This window comes from Lepisosteus platostomus, chromosome 6, assembly GCF_059453375.1.
Source record: "Lepisosteus platostomus isolate fLepPlt1 chromosome 6, fLepPlt1.hap1, whole genome shotgun sequence".
Taxonomy (NCBI): Eukaryota; Metazoa; Chordata; class Actinopteri; order Semionotiformes; family Lepisosteidae; genus Lepisosteus; species Lepisosteus platostomus.
This window is the reverse complement of record NC_142616.1, coordinates 32915869-32933550: the sequence shown is the minus strand read 5'-3', so window position 1 is coordinate 32933550 and position 17682 is coordinate 32915869. Positions and strand designations below refer to the sequence as shown.

Sequence of the window (17682 nt, the reverse complement as noted above, 5' to 3'; positions counted from 1 at the left end):
TCCCCTTTGGTCAAAAGCTGAAATGTATTCAGAATAGGGATAAATGTTCACACTGCATTGAGAAATGTGAGCTGCGCAATAAAGAAGTGCATGGAACAGTAAGGGTATGTGCTTCTCAGAATTGCATAATGTTACTGATGATAAGATCATCTTACCTCTCCTGACACTTGGCTATCCTTTGAATGTTTTTTTTATGTTGGTGACTTTATACTGGATTGATGAGTTCTGCTTTCGGATTCAAAAATGTGGATAAAAGAACAAAAATAAATCTCTTCCTTGGAGAAACCTACAGTATATATACAGTATATAAGTGCAGTTAACAAAAATATATATTTGCAGGTACAAATTAAGAAAGGCCACCTATGAACAGGACGTTTGATGTTTATCATATATCAATGATAATGTTTATCCTGCTGTATATTTTCTAGGCCACTCATTCTCAGTCCTAGCCTTGAAGGACCCCTGTGTCTACTGTTTTTTTGTTCCAACTATCTCTTAATCACCACTGCTTATTTCTTCCCCATTCATGCTTTCTTTTCTGAACTGAGGCCTCTAATTCAACATACCCTAGTACACTAGTTCTTGACCATGGTCCCATTGAGCTCATAATGACAGGTTAATTTATTTCAAATTTCTGTTTCAAGTCCTTTATTATTTTCTTTCATTTCTTATTATGTGAAGAGACTTGTAATCCATATGAACCCCGTGCTAATTAGTTTCAAGACTGCCATGATTCAGGTGTGCTAGCTGAAATATAATCAGTCAGACCAAAAGCAGAAGGAAAAACACTGACTCAAAATCGGAGTTACAGTTTGTGATAAAATATAATTCCCACTTATGTATGTTCACCATCAACTGATGACTATAAAGAGCAATTTAATCAGAAATAATGGAGCAAATTGTTAATGACCAAGTTAATAAAATTCTTTGCACAGAAAATGTTGTAAATAATGAAATTTAACTTCAACTAGGGTAGTTCTGAAACAGAAAAAAGTTAAATCAACAAGTAGATCAGTTACAAGCATCGGTTAGCACAGGTAAATAAGGGCAGGCAAAATAAGTATACTTGAGAACTAGGATTGAGAACCACACTGTTCTAGACTATGTCTGAAAGCAATTACCAAATATAAAGTGTTTATAGTGAAAGGCTTAGAGCTGAAATCGAGAAATATTCAAATTATAGTAGTATATAGTTGTAAGACCGTGTTAAAATATTGTGTCCAGTTTTGTAGGCAATTTACTGGACTTAAAAGAATATCCTTCACTAACTAAAAGAACTGAACTTTTGAAATCTTCATCTTAACAAGTCTTAAAGCATTTTAAGTCTTAAAAGTGTACCCTTTTAATATAAATATAAATGAATGAAAAGTGTACCAATGACCAAATTATGCTTGTGAACCCAATACCCTAACATCTTCCAGGAAATGATTGGATGAGACCCATGTCAGATATTAAGTCTTAAATCTCTTTACCACCAACTTCCTCCATCTTTGTCTCTCGACTGTTATAGTCTCCAGTTCCTTTCCTTCTACTTCAGCCCTTTCTAAATCACTGGAGATTGTCCCCTGCTTTGCTGTTCTGGATTTTGCTTTTTGGTTCCTGCATTTTCTGGCTTCCATCTGATGGCCCTATTTGACAAATAGTCTTTATCCATTCAGTTAACTAGCTAAAAGCTACTAAAAGAGCTAGATGGAGTGAATGGCCTTGGTTTTTAACTTGTTTTATTTGTGTCCATTTATGCATTTGTACATCCATCTAAGACACAATTTATGGAAACCCAGATTATGACATGCACTGCACCATTGAGACACTTGTATAGTGGCAATTATATCATCTGACGAAAAACATAGGCTCTCAAACAGCAGTCTGTGGGTTTCTGGCCAAATTGCACACATTTGCCCATTTTTTCCAAAATGGATCACAATATTTTTACATATTTTTAAGCAATACAAAATGTGCACCATGTTGCAAAGTCATGATGTTTTAAGAATCACCGAGTACAAATAACACAAAAATGATGCTATCTTGCAATCTTCACAACACAGCTACTGGCACAAAAAGAGAAGTCAGGTTAACAGATTGCCCACACTTGCTGCTTCAGTATATCATGACAGAATGGTATTACTTCTACTGTTTGCATTGTTACAGTAAAACAAAGAGGAAAGGTTAGAGGTGTAACTGAAAGCATTCATTTGGTAAATGTTTTAATAGCTATGCAAATGAGGGACAGATTTAACAAGTCAATGCACAAGAAAGTTGCTCTGTTTTTAGTCTAATTTAAAATGTCTTTCCTTTTTCTGAGTACTTAAGTTTTTGTGTACATTTTACGTATTGCCTATTTCCCGCTGATTTCATGGTCAATTTGTTATAGTTTTAGAATGCTAATCTATTAATAATCAATTGGTTTAATGTATTAAAACATTTCCAGTGTAATTAAATAGTTTGAAATTGCTTGCATTGAAGGTTTTCGGTATTTTTTAACATCCGCAGTTTTTTTTTCTTCCTGCACATTTTTATTCAGTCGTTTTTATCAAGAAATACTACCACAAACACGCAGTACAATGCTTACCTTATCAATCAATAGTTTATCACTCCAACAATTGCAGTTTAGGAAACGCTGTTTATCAGCTTTTCTTTTTTTCTCCCATCCCGCACTTAGATGAACACAGATGCAGCGATGGTTTAGTTCCTGAAACTTTCTAGTTTCCCTGGAAACCGAGGAGGAGCGTGAACTCTCACCTCTGACTGCATCAAACAGAAATCAACATGGAGAACTAGGAAGTCACCACTGGTTTGTGCGGATCACATTGCACAATGACCTGAAATGATTTATACTGAGGATGCCAAACAACAAGACGTAATAATTGCGTACAGCTGTGTTACGATAACCGGACAATATGTTTAGATCTGTGGAAAAATGATTTGGAGGTAACAGGACCGGGGTTGTTTTATTTTTTGTCGGTGCAAAATCTGGATGGCAAGTGTATTAATTATACATGTCTTACTAAAAGATGAATGTGATTTATTTTATGTGTGATTTCGCTGTCAGAGTGTAAGGATGTCGTTTAAACATTTACTCCAAGCATTTGTTTTTATCTACATTTAATTATAGATTTATTCTTCGTTTTAAATGTCATCCCAAACCAGAATATACTTAGAAAAGCACGGATTTCTGAGATAATCTTGTGATTGGGCCAGATGTGAAATATACTGTCGACTGCTGGAGAAACAGTTTTCCAACTTTTCTTTTTTATGTTAGGAGTATAGCCTAGATCTGTTACGTGAGAGTGCTTAATAAGAAATGACACTGTACACACTGGCATTTTGAAAGTTAGAGCCTAGTTATATCTCATTCACGTTCCAATGGCTTCGTACAGCTGTTGAGTATGGATTATATAATCTTTTATCGATATGCATTGTAACGAACCATTTATAATGTTTTAATTTTGTTTTTTACCTTTTTGTGCCATCATTATCAAGCAGTTGACTCTTAAATAAAATTAAATAGATTTTTTTTTAAAAAAATTGAACAATGTCACTCGCAGAACAGTCCCAAAAGTGGTTTCCAACCCATGTACAAGCCACTGTACTACTAGCCAAAGACTTAATACCCAAAGGTAAAAATGGCTCCAATGATGCTTACACCATCATCCAGCTGGGCAAAGAGAAGTACTCTACATCTGTGGCTGAGAAGACTCTTAATCCAGTATGGAAAGAAGAAGCTTCCTTTGAGCTCCCTGGTTTGCTTCTTGAAGGCAACCCAGAAATCTATGAGCTGCACCTCATAGTAATGCATAGGTCCCTTGTGGGGATGGATAAATTCTTGGGACAGAAGGCCATCAACCTCAATGAAATCTTTGATAACAAGGAACGAAGAAAAACTGAGTAAGTGCTGCCACTACTTTGTACACAAGCATTTGTTTTGTTTTTTTCTCCGAAATGAAATACAGGTGCACAACTTAATTGAGGACAACCAGATTTCCAGAGAATGGTACTGTATGTATGGTAGGTGACAAGAATAAATTAAAATGTTGTCTTTGAAACCCATCCAACCATCCAGCCAAGTTCTTTAAGATTTGAGACAGACAGGAGGCTTATGGAAATACAGTTTCATGAAAAATCAAATAAGTACAGTACAAGTTAATGAAAATAAATTTTCATTCATCGAATTGTCTATGTATTGGTATTTGATTTTCATTTATTTCACTGTGTGAGTGTATAAGCAGATTGTAAGTGTGTTTTATATTGATCCAGGAGATGTGTTTGCAGTTGTCAAAAGCACAATTATTAATTCTCAAGCTTCTCTTTCAGGCCTAAATTCCATTAGTAGTTCATTCTGTACTTTTGAGTCAAAAGCCAGGTGAATCTTTATTTGGTTTATTAGTCTTTACTCTTAACATTTTATTTCTGAATTTAGTGCCATAGTTGTATGGACTGCCTTAATATGCGCAGCAGTTTTAGCCCCACAATGTGTGTGTACTCAGTGTTTGTACTATAGCTAAGTGAAGTGAAGGTTATTCTTCTTCCTGTGTGGGGGAGGAGGGCTTTCACCTTGCTTGCAGGAGAACTGTCTGTTGGGACCTCTCATTCCAGGAACTGCAGACTCGCCTGCTTCAGATCACCCAATTAGAATTTTGAGTGGTGATCTAAGAAAGCATGACCCGATTTCATATCAGCTACTCCCCTGCTTGAATTTACTGTGAGAAATAATTTCATTTGACCTCCACTTCAGCAGTGCTCATTTTCAAGTAACCTTGTTACGTCTCATGCAGTGTGATCCCCTGATTCAGAATCTCTGCTTACTATTTCTTACTGTAATGCATTCTGTTTCGTATTGTCCATTGCTGTTTACTGTAAGTAAACTTTTGCTTTAACAAAACTTTTTTTTATCCCCTTAAGATTATTTGAAGGAGAAGAGTGCTCTCTCTGATATAGGCATAAACTGGTATTGCATTAGTATTCCACAATAACATCTCTTTGCAACTTCAGTTGTGAATCCTCTATCAGTTGTGAAGACAAATGTAACTAACTGTATTCAAGAATGCAAACAGATTTATAAGATCCACTGGTACAATGTTAATTTCACACCAGCAAACAACCTCTCTACAAACTAAAAAATAAAATTTTGCCCTTAGATTTTTGTGTAAGCAACTAAACTATTATTTAAGGTCAACACACTATTAAACAGCTCCCTTAGAAGAATCATGTAACAGACCTCCACTGATGTTCACTAATACATTTCCATCTGCTGGTGGTTTTACTAACCACTTTATAATGATCACATTGTGTGCAATCACAAGACTGAGTTTATCCAATTTTCATTCAGTATTAATATTCTGAGAATAAATATGATGGTGCCTCTAGTATTCACTTTTTTAAACTAAAGCTTTATTTACCATGGGTTTAACTCCATAAAATAGAAAGTTGATTCTCGGATTAAATGGCTGATGTGTGGTGGGCGTTCTGGCGCACTATGGCTGCCGTCACATCATCCAGGTGGATGCTGCACATTGGTGGTGGTGGAGGGGAGTCCCCATTACCTGTAAAGCGCTTTGAGTGGAGTGTCCAGAAAAGCCCTATATAAGTATAAGCAATTATTATTATTAATTATTATAGTTTAGGGTTCCTTTGGAACAGTTGAACAGTTCAATTTCCACTGAATGGTTCCAATTCAGCCCTCGAGGATCAGCGCTTCTTTAACTGAATACTGTATTTGTTAAATTGATCAACCACTTAGAACTGTTGCTATTTTTTTAAAAAAGCTCAGTGTGACCTATGTAATACAAACTGGTTTGGAGCTTTCCTGGACCAGGGACTTGAGATTATTAATCTAAACTAACAAAGCCTTGCAGATAAGAGAAGTATTTGAAACGTGTATGAGGAAAGACATGCAAATTTAGAAGGAACTATTAATCCAATTTGTACAGTCTCCACTTTTTTATAGTGTGTCACCACGAAAGCAGCAACACCAGCAATTGTGTCTATGCCTCATTTCTAAACTTGCTGAGTCTTCCTGAAAGGCTAACAGTTTCCTCATTGTGTAGTCAGGATTTAAATTGCTTTAATGTCATGATCAATAGATGGTTTAAATTATCCTTATTCTGTAGGCATCACAGTAACATTCCATACTGTGGGAGTTTATATTTTTAAAACTTGCTTCTTTGCAGCACAAATCAATAATTCTATAATAATAATTCCTTACACTTATATAGCGCTTTTCGGGACACTCCACCAGAGCTTAACAGGTAATGGGGACTCCCCTCCACCACCACCAAAGTGTGGCCCCTCCTGGAGGATGCAATGGCAGCCATAGTGCGCCAGTACACTCACCACACATCAGCTTTCAGTGGGGAGGAGATCAGAGTGATGAAGCCAATTCATAGATGGGGATTATTAGGAGGCCATGATTGGTAAAGTCCAATGGGAAATTTGGCCAGGACACTGGGGTTACAGCCCTATTCTTTTCGAGAAATGACCACAGAGAGTCAGGACCTCGAAGGATGGCGCCTACGGGTCACTATTCTGGGGCATTAGGACCCACACAGACCATAGGGTGAGCAACCCCTACTGGTCCCACTAACACCTCTTCCAGCAGCAACCTAAGCTTTCCCAGGAGGTCTCCCATTCAGGTACTGGCCAGCCTCACACTGGTGGATCTGACCAAACCTTCATTGTAATAAATTCATTATTTTTTAAATTAAACAAACAGAACCACATGTATATTTGACTAAATCCACCAAAATGAATGATGAGATTAACTGTAAAAAGGAGTTTTGAAAAGTAGCTGTGGTTATACAGTACACCTAAAATAATAGAAGACATATTTCTAAATTCATACCATTTAAATTCAGCAGCTTCCTGTATTGTTCTAGTTGGACCAGTTTTCCCACTTATAGGCTACACCCAGATGAAAAGCTGTTAGCCAAGTCCTTGAAAAAGCAGTGTTTTATTCACCTTAACTAGATCTACAGCATCTTCAAATAGATTCATATTTTGAAAAAAAATGGCACTACAAGGTCCAGGTCTTTGTCTTTGTATGTAAAGTACAAAGGTTCTGATTTGTTTATTAATGGAGAATCTGTCACAGCTTTGTCAGTAGGCTCTATTGCCATTGATTTTCAAGGGTTATATTTAGAAGAAAGATGTGCCGGCAGAAATGCACAGTATGAGGAAGCTTTCATGCCATGAGTGTATTTGTTCATGCCTTTGGTCATTACTTTTGTCCCCGAAGTGCCTTAGGAGCTTAATTTAAACTGTATTGTAAATTGTTAAGGCATAATAATGGTTTGTTCAGAAGAAGCAGTTTGCCTGTTGATACTTTAAATTGTGCTATGTTGCAGATCTTGATCACAATGAGCACTGCACTATCTTCACCTCTCAACCTGTACTGTGTGCTTTTGTTTGTTGTGGTTTTGAGTATTGAAACGAATGAGCAAAGTTCATTTTAAAAGGGAAATTAAGTTATTTCATAGCATGGGCGCTAAAGTAAGACACAAGAGAACAGTCTGGTATGAATGGCTGCTTCTCCATCTAGATGTTCAAGAGCCGCAGCTCTTTGGTCAAATGAAAGAGTTTTGCCTATTGATATCAAAAAATGAAAGAAGAAATCATTTTGTAGAATACAGTTGTACTGTATTGTGTACTTTTTTTCTGACTGGCTAATGGATGTCTGTAGTGTTCTGCTTAAAGGGAGGCAGTCTGATTTGAACTGTGATTGCTGGTATGCTTTACTTCATATCCAAAAAGCCAACATTATCTTCCAAGTGAATAAACCTAAGTTTCATATGCATAATTCGTAGGTGTACCTATGTGTACTTCATGCAAATACAACAGTGATCAAATCTGTGGAGAGCTTTTTTAGCAAGTATCAGTGATAATTTACTGTGTGGCTTAAACTTTAGCTCAGGTCTCTCCTATAACTGTATATAAACAGTGTATTAGCATATTATTAGTGCTGTTATAAACATAATTATTTTAACCTTTTAATAACCTTTGTATTTTAATTTTCTGTATTTTAAATACATTTAGGAGAACTCTTACAGAGGATTCATAGAGGAGAGCATAAAATATGGAACACCTAGTTTAGAAGTAAAACTGTAAAGTTGACACATCATTCAAGAGCAATAATGTTCTTTTCCTATACTGATACTTTTTCTTTAGAAAATGACATCATTATAATTTCTACAATTCTACTATGGTTAACATGTACAGACCTGGCAAAAGAGCAATGCTATTGTACCTTTGTGAATGTAGAGAATGCTTAAAAACAAACCACGCCTAATGCTGCAATTAAATGGTCTTAAGAGTGGTGATGCACAGTTGAAAGTGCTTTAAAATCATTGAGGGACAACCTTTTTTTCAGTGTAATATGGATCACAAATCCAATTTAGTATACTACTGTATTTCCAACGAAAATTCTGATGAAACATAAATGAAGCTGATGAACCTAGCTAAGAGAGTACAGAGTAGACAGTAGATAGTAGAGGAACAAGTAATAGGTTTATTCCATGCTGAAAAAAAGGAGAGAGAAAACGCAACATTTCGGTCGTGGAGCCTTCTTCAGGTGTGCTAGGTGTCCTTCTTCAGGTGTGCACACCTGAAGAAGGCTCCACGGTCAAAACGTTGTGTTTTCTCTCTCCTTTTTTTCTTGTTCTATTACTATTACTTGTTCCTTTGCTCTATAACCTATTACTTGTTCCTTTGCAGCCTACGCATGGTGACGCAGCTACACACCTGAACTAGTAGATAGTAGATATCTATCATTGGCTTGTATTGTGCTACCGTTGGACTAATTGGACTAGTTGTTTGCTTTCAAACAGCTAAAAGAACAATGTGTAGGAAATAGTAGGACTGATACTGTGGAAATTAATTGTTATTACAGATCAGAAAAGGTGTCTTAGGAGCACTACAACCTGAGCTGAGCTTCTTTTAGTTTCTACATTTCATACAAGTAGAATTGGAATCTACAGTAATACAAGTTTATAGTTGTGATGGCAACCACCACACAAACACTTTCTGTGCAAAGAATATTTCACCTATTTGGTCGTGTTCTCGACAACATTGTGATGTCTTTTTAGTTTTATGATTAATGAGTTGGGAACACAGATAATTATGAGAATTATTCAAAGTGGAAAGTGTTATTATTTAAAAGAACGTTTGAATACACTATAGTGTTAAAACTCACATGTACTCTATTTTATAAGCACACCCCCCCTTCAGTACAGTACAGCTCTCATAAATAATCTATTGGGTGTCCTCGTATTCTTATAACTACAGAGGTGTTAAGTTTCCCAGATGTTTAGTATCGGCTCTTGAGTAATGTAGCTGGTAATGTAGACGTTACATGGTTTGAGAGATTTTAGATTAAATTTAGATTTTAGCTTGTGTGCATTCCTAAAGGATATTGTACGTAACTAGGTTTTTAGTAAGATTCTTCTTCATTTTAAAGTAGTAATTAAAGAGTACTGATCCCTGTTCTGAACAGGAGAGTACAGCGGGTGCGTCCTCTGTCCATACAGAACCTCCAGAATTTAGTTAAGGAAAGGAGATGGCATCTGTTTTGTTTTCAGGGGGACAGAGTGTAGATATGAATAGTCAGCTGCTCTCTGGGTGGATTAAACAGTACAAAATCAGTGCTTTTCTTTTGCTGTTGTTTGCATTAGTGCAATGAAAGGTAAGGGCCTGACAGCATTGGGCAGGTCGCCACCGAGTTTCATGGGAGCTTTCCTTGAGAGCTCTGCCCACTCTCCTGCATGACACTCCACTGTGCATGTCAGCTAAGTGCCATTGCTTTCATTCGACAAGCTGTGCAGGTTCGGAGGCATAGCTCTGATATCTGGACTGATGTCTGTGGGGGGTTAAAGCTTGTGTCTTGCCCTCCAAGACTGAGGAATTAGAAGACTAAGGCCCTTACCTATCAGAATCCAGATGTTTGCCTGAAGTTGGTGTTAGACTTCAGGAGGGCTCTTTTGTGCATAAAGATAGATTCATTATAGCTACGTCTGCGAAGACAAACGCAACCAGTATTTCACATAGGCACTGGGGAAATTCAGTACAGAAACTGGAAAGCCGTGGTATTTTTCTAGGTCATGCTTGCCATTAGGGAGAAAAAATGTTTTTGTATAAAATGAGCTTGCCTCTGCAGTTCCAGTGGGAGAATTTTTCTAAAGGACATGAAATGGAAAGGAAAATTGGACTAATGTTTAAATATTAGAAAAAAGGTGTTTGTTAAAGCAGATATTTGTTCCTGAGTTTGCCTGAAGTCTCCACTGAGAAAGTATGCAGTAGCGGTTCTGTTTCTAAGGAAGTTTCTGCCAGCAAATTTCAGCCAAAGTGCAAAGTTTCTTCATCTTTGAAGCGAACAACACTAAAACTATCTTATTTGTAATATATTTATAATGTACATTTTTTTAATTGAAAAAATAATCACCATTTATTGTTATTGTATACCCACCGAATTTGGAATCACCAGTGGCTTTTGCATCTCAGTTCACAATGACAACCACCGTACCCACTCAAGAAGAGTGTAGAGGTACAGACAAGCTCCTCTGACCCACCTGCCCATGAAACCATTGTCATGTGACATGTTGTGAGCTCAGCAGCGACATATTGAAGGTTCAGCTCTGATTTGGAGGAGAGGCGTATCCCCTCACTGACATCAAGGCAAATCTGCAAGCTCTCAGGAAGTCGAAACGGTTTCGTTGGAAAAAAAGAAGCCCTAGCTGACTAATCAAAACCCTACCCCCTGAGACACTGTGCCAGTTATGCATGATAGAGGCTCAAACTCGCGTTGCCTGGCTCATGGAGCTCAACCTGACCAAGCTGTAAACATTTAATAAGAAAACTCATATTTCTTCCGTAGTTCAAATACACACATCTCTATGAGAAAGAAGTGTGTGTGTATGTGTGTGTGTGTGGCAGAGAGCAGTCTTACATGTTCATGTGAGAACAAAGTCAATGACTCAGAGAAATGATGTAGGGACATTCCAACAATGTACGTTTTTTTATTAAACCAAATGACATCCTTTCAGTCAAAAATATCTGTCTTGGTTCTGCTTTCACCCCCAAGTCAGGTTTAATTTAAGTAAAGTAGTGAAAAGTCAATAAAAAGAGAAATGGGGGTCAATAGGAAAACATAGGAATAGGAAGAAACAGAAATTGGGAAAATTTGAGAGAGAACTGGAAGCAGAGCTCACAAGCTCACCTTTTATTAGTTAGCGACTGTATTTGTTTTAACATTCACTCCTAAAAGTTCACATGGCACATTTATTTATCAAGCCTACTCTGAAAGCATTTGCACGCATGCATTCTGCATTATGCAGTACCTTTTTGTTATACATGACTGTGCCAGGTCTCCATTGTGATATTTGTCATTGGAGCACAAGTGATTAAAACCTCCGGTAATAATTCCAGAGGCATATTTGTTACTGAATGATTTGTATTCACTAAGCATTATAACATCTTTGCTTTGCATATCATAATGCATAGACATCAGCTAATTGTATTTTCCAGTTGGTCTTTTTTATTCTGATTTTAGGAAAAGCTTTCTGTGCAAAGTATGTGTATGGCTAATAACAATGTTATTTATTCCTAGTACTGCTTATAAGGTTTATTTATAATTGCTGTTCTTTTGGATCTTGTTTAGTCTTAGAAGAATGTGTAGCATTTATAAATGCTTACAGTAAGGCTTAGTATACCACAATTTTCCACAACTGGGGTGGCAAATTTGAGTAAGTAAAATATGTTTTAGGTGTTGGAAGCTATAACTTTTGAAAAAAGTGGTCCTAGTGCTGTTAAATCTGGGTGCAACTGTTATTACCATGTTAACACTCTGTAACATTTTTACAGAGTCTGTACTGCACAAAGTGCCTGCTGATCTGTCTTAACCTTTTCTGTGTTAACACACCCAGAAATAGATGATAAAACTGGTTAGACCACAGCAGAGCACCAGCAGGGGTAGAAATAATGTCTTGCTGTGAGGTACAAATGTTCCACTGTTGCCTCTGTTATTCAGTTATTATGTGCTGCACTGTGGGATGTGTTTAAGGCACTTCTTGCTGTAAGACTTACTCTACCTGTCATTTACTGTAGGGAGCTTAATATGAAGTACAGTGTATGGTTTACTGTTTCGGACCTGCTTTCCTCCTGAGTAGGACAATAATAACTTTATGTAAGCTGGGCCTTACACATTGAAGACTGGCAGAACTTACTGAGGATGACAGTGTTTGTGAGTCAGACGTGTGTTGTGAAGTGACTATGAGTGGCACCTAAATTAACACAATGGAAGCGCTTTTTTCTGACAGACTACATTGGTATTTTCTGTTACCCTTTGGTGGTTTACTTAAAGTTTAATTCAAATTTTCTAAATAAAAAGTGCTACTTAGAAAAGGTGTCCTCGTCTGTTCTTATCTGAAGATTTTCTAAATAAAAAGTGCTACTTAGTAAAGGTGTCCTCGTCTGTTCTTATCTGAAGATACAGTATATAATGTTTACGACCAGATGAAAGTAAACAACTGAGCAAAAAAGGGCGTCTTCCGCAATATGAGCAAAAACAGGTTTCGTCACTCGAGAAAGAAAGCTAAACATGTCATTGAAGCTGATGTTAAAGAAAAATGGAACATTTTTGTTTTAAAGTTTTGCAAAAGATTGACTGTTTGACTTATTTTTCTTCCTACCAATGTGGAACTCACACAAAAGGGCTTCTGAGACTTCACTTCCTTCTAGTTTGTTGTTGCAGTAAACATAAGGAGTGTCATATGAACTCTTCATCCGCACTGGAGTGCACTGTTCTGGGCATTACCACTGCACAAGCCTTTTCCAAGTCTTTATGTGGATACAAAAAAAAAGACTTCAAGAATATGGATCCAGAACCCTGAGATTCGCCGAGTCTGCTGCGGTACACCATCAAAGATTTTCTATGAGCGTGGTCTCCGTAATGTTGAATTTCTAAGACAAGCTGGTTATATTTGCAGTTTCATTCTGCAGTAGCTTTTAAAATATAGGTCTTTGTAATTATTTTCACAACATATTACTTGAACTGTTATAACAGTCCTGGGCCCTGGGTTCAATTCTGGACCTGGGGTGTTATCCTGTTGCCTCTGGGTGCTCCGGTTGGATCCTACAGCCCAAAAACATACACGCACTCTAATTAGCGTATGGGGGAAATTGGCCCAGTGCGCTTGTCTGTGTCTACGTGTCTGCCCTGTGATGAACGTGCACCTTGTCTTGCGCCTGTTGCTCGCTGGGATAGGCTCCGGCTCCCCCACAACCCTGAATCTGAAGAAGCGATTAGAAAGTGGATGTATGGATATGACCGTACTATGGTAATACAAACACACAAAACCCTTTTTTCCTCATTTACAGTAAAAACAAGACTTATCAATTCTATATTTTGTAGGCCTTAAAAATAGTGCTAGTACAGATTCTACAGTTTTTATGATGAATTGCTTCTAAACATCTTTTAAGTATTTTTTTTAATTTAGAGAACAATACATTGAATGAATTATAAGGTGGTTTATAAAGGTCTGTTGTAATACACTGCACCTGAGTTGCTAGAAGAAAGTATATTGCATCAAGAAATATATCTGCAGGTTGTTCAGTCTGAATAAAGACAGGGGTTCTTAGAGATCTGTTGTTGAAATGCAGATAAAAGCACATCAACTCTTGAGCATGTTACTGCTTCTAATTCTCTCATTTATTTCTACCTTTTAAATACATAGCCTCTTCTTTTTTTTCCCCACAGGGTATTTATTACAATAAAGTTAATGGTCAAGAAAAAATCCTAAATTGATACCAAATTCGCTCTCAAGTCTAACTTGGAGATTGGAGCACAGAATGTAAACGTGTGTAACATAATACAAAACTGGAGAAAAGATGCAGCTTTATACAAGGAGTTATAAATATATATAATAAAATTGTTTTGATGTTGAATACAGTAAGTCAGGTGATCTGGGTAACAGTTTGTTGGCTCTTCAGCTGTACTATGGCAATTTTGCATTCAGTTATTGTTGCATAATTTTTCTCAATTTCATTTCAAGAAATAACTGTGAAATGGTTTCAATGTAACATGTTCTGATTGTTACATTTAGTTTTTGTACAACCTAAATTCTTTAAAAAAGAAAGGGAAACCTTCAGTTCCTATGTCACTCTACTCCTTTCCCTGGTGAGATATTGCCTTATGTTTTATTTATATAATGTTAGCAAACAAGGACAATGCTGGCGTCTGTGGTGACACACCAATTTCAGGTCACAGCACTCTGTGGGCAAGTTCATTTGAAACCCTTTCCCTGCCTGAGTACGCATATTATAGAAGGGATATACATAATTCCCTAGTAACTGGTTTGGCGGGGGTCACACAAAGAATCTCAGATTATATGCCCCCATCCAGACCCCATGTAATAGGCAGCCATTTTTTAAGGCTTGTGTTTCTTAAGATGTCCTATATGCTCTTCATGGCATAGTATACCTGTTGTTGGCATTTTCAGTTGTCCTGAATATAAATATACCATATTTATAAAAAAAAGGTTTGTAGGAATTCAATTTATATTTAATTCATATAGTTTATAAAGATGTTGTCTTAGTATTTTATGGTTTGAGACAATCCCTATATTACAGTAATTTGCTCTACATTACATAACAAAGGTATACTAGTTTTGTTGTTACATTTTATCTATACTTGATGTGAAGATGATTCACTATACAATACTTTACAAATTATATACTTTATACTTAGGTAATACTTAATTGCCTAATCCTCTGACAGTTTGTTTTTATCTTGGGTTGTGTTTTATTCTATTACTAATGTATCTCTCTTGCTTTTTTTCTTCTAGAGCTTTCCCCCTTCCATGCCAGTGTTGTAGAATTTCTTTATAGACCCTTATTTCAAGCCCACTGTTGCCCATTTTGTTTGGGTATATCCCATAGTGACAGTTTAGAAAGTGTTTGCCATACAAAGGTCGGAGAAAGCTTAATCCTTCTTCAGCACACCGTATTCACTGCCTTGTTCTTTCAGATTAACATTTCCAGTGTGCTTGGTGCAGGCAGGAGCACTGTGAAAACCACCGATATGGTCCTGCTCTAAAGTTTGGTTCTGAAGTCTTTGCATTTGTTTCATTCAGAAAGCATGATGCCGGTATCATTTGTCCTGACATGAATAACATCAGCTGAGTGTTCACATGCCTGAACTAGGAGCCTGTCTCTTTCTTGGATGATGTCAGGCACCCTGGAGCCATGCAGGAGATGCCATATTACTGCTCACTGAGGGTATTTGATATGTTGGTGAGGATAGTCCCCAACAGCTACCACGTCTCTTTGTCCTGTGTATAGTCATAGATTAGCGAGTATGAAATGGTCAATTCCTGTAATAAATATTGTTTATTAAACTATATTTCTGTATCAGCTCATATTAAACTGTACTGAATGCTGACTTCTTCCAAATAAATAAAGAATCCATGTGAATATGACTGAGATTAGATGGGAGGTGCCAATACTAACGTTTGAATGTACTTGGACTGTTGCATGGACTAAAGTATTTACATACTCTACTTAACCTTATCAAATGTTCCCTTTTTGGATAACCATTCTGGTTGATTTTAATCTTGAAAGTACGTGAGAGATTTCAGAATTTTGAGCCCTCAACATATATGTATAATGATTACAGTATATGAGATAATTGTCAACTTGTTCTTGTGCTTATTTTTAACAGAAAAATAAAGTGTAGCCTTTGCAATGGTATCCGTGAATTGTAGCAGTGACAAAGGCCTAAGACCTTACACTCTTTCCTAACACTTACATGTTACAAGAAACATAACAGAAATATTCAGCACAGAACAATTGTACAAGTCTGAAATATTTTTACCCATCTAATGCAGGACCTGCCTTTAATTTACCATAAAATGGGTAAAGAAGGTTCCTTGCTTTTCCTGGCACAGGGCATTTTCCATTTATTTTTCTAACCATCTCTTGTGATATAGTGATATTTTCCCATATGGGTGGTTTAAATTCAGCTCGATTCTTGCCAAAACAGGAATTTTATCTGCTGCTTTTTACAGATCATCTTAAGTGAATATGTTAAGCCAGCTCTAAACTTTTTCAGAAGTGCCTTTAGTTTTTTATTGCTTCAACACCATTTGTTTTTGACAGTTTTTTTATGAGCTTCTCTACTTAAACACCAGGATGCGTACTGTGTTCCCATAGCCCCTTGTCAAAGTGTCTCTTTGGAGATAGTTTGGGTCCTGAACAGCAGGAGATGTTGTCAACACCTTTGTAAGTGCTGTTTAGAAATCTAACAGAGCCTTGGAGATGAGAATGGCCCTATCATGAGCTATGCACATGATCTACTGTTGTATGCTGTATTGAGCAGTAAATCAGCTTTATCCGGTGATATGTCTTTAGGGGGAAAGAAACAGTGAAAAGTGGAAAACAATATATTATCTTGGATTCTTGAGTGTAATTTTCTGAGCTACGGCCAAGCTTGAATATAAAGTCTTTCTATAGGAGTTGTACAGCAGTAGATGTTACTTGCTGGGGAAAATGAGTTCAGGCCCTTCCAAAATTTACTGTAAGCTGGATTGAACAGCTTCTTTTTAAGGTTAAAGCTACATCTGTCACTGAAATTAACTTTCTCAAAGTTCCAAAGTTCTCTTCATGCTGTTTAATTTCTTAATACCTAGTATATTACCTTCTCAGTAGGTATAGGGGATATCTTTTACATTTTGTGTTTTTTTTTTCTCTTTGATTTCTGGTTGTTGATTCAGAAGATTTTGGTTGATTATTACGTTTATTTACATACTGTATAATCCAACCCAATGATGAAGGGGTCTAAACTGATGCCAAGCCATTGAGGTTCAGCAATTAATGGCTTCGTAGGAATCTTTAGTTGACATTGTGTGACACAGTGAGATCAGTTAAATTATGCTGAGAAAAAAATGTCAATCAAGTATAATGAGCCGGAAGTGAAAGCCCAGTTTCATCATGGTTCAAACACATTTCTGAGAGCTTTCCTGTGTACTCAATCTCCCTGTTTATTGCAAAACAACCACCAATAATCATCCTGGGTTATCTTCAGGATTGACTGTCAGTCAGGATAAATAATGAGTTTACTTTTTTAACTCTTAATTTGTCAAATTCAAAGTCTCCCTAAAGAATTGTTGTTTCTTTCTTTTTGTTTAGTTCAAAGATGGTTCTTATCATTAGGAAGGTATGCACTTAAAGACATTAATTAGTCCTAAATGCACTGGAAAAAAATACATTTTAGTATGAAATCCATATGAACGTAAAAAGGAAGTTTAAATGTCCTGTCGTTTTCTGTTTATTTTTGTTTCCTGGCCTATCATATGCATTGTGACTCATCTTTAAAGGAAACCACTCACATGTACAAAATCTTGTTTTTGTAAATCAGTACAGTGATTACAGTAATACTCAAAATACTGTACCAGGAAAACAGTACTTCCTTGTTGATTGAGTGCCTGAATGCATGCCCAGGGTACAGTATCTTGTTCCAGTCCTGGACAAGAAGGGCCTAGAGACTTAAATTGGCAAAGGTTCTGTGGAAATGGATGACTTTTCAGTCAGCATTCGGATTTGTTCTGAAAGTGTTCAGTTTTTGCCTTGTCAGGTTACTGAGAAAAGCACTGGACCTATTCCGATACTATAAGCACCTTCAAGCTTCATGAATGTGTGAAT

General features: G+C 36.8%; 1 protein-coding gene and 1 long non-coding RNA gene across 3 annotated transcripts in view; one reads left to right on the top strand and one right to left on the bottom strand.

Annotated features, from left to right (window-relative positions):
• LOC148661558 (uncharacterized) overlaps positions 1 to 2696 on the bottom strand; it is a 67860-nt gene extending 65164 nt beyond the window's left edge. Inside the window, exon 1 of the long non-coding RNA XR_015939562.1 lies at positions 2570 to 2696. This is a non-coding gene — a long non-coding RNA (uncharacterized LOC148661558). The remainder of the gene's footprint in view (positions 1 to 2569) is intronic.
• A 69-nt stretch (positions 2697 to 2765) lies between these two features.
• The window catches only part of rab11fip2 (RAB11 family interacting protein 2 (class I)), a 38579-nt gene continuing 23662 nt past the window's right edge, over positions 2766 to 17682 (top strand). The window contains exons 1-2 of one of the 2 annotated variants that reach the window (XM_088635470.1): positions 2766 to 2928; positions 3484 to 3885. In XM_088635470.1, coding sequence (XP_088491596.1) covers positions 3533 to 3885 — 353 coding nt within the window. In that variant the 5' untranslated portion in view covers positions 2766 to 2928; positions 3484 to 3532. The remainder of the gene's footprint in view (positions 2929 to 3483; positions 3886 to 17682) is intronic. The other variant, XM_088635471.1, reaches the window with a different exon arrangement.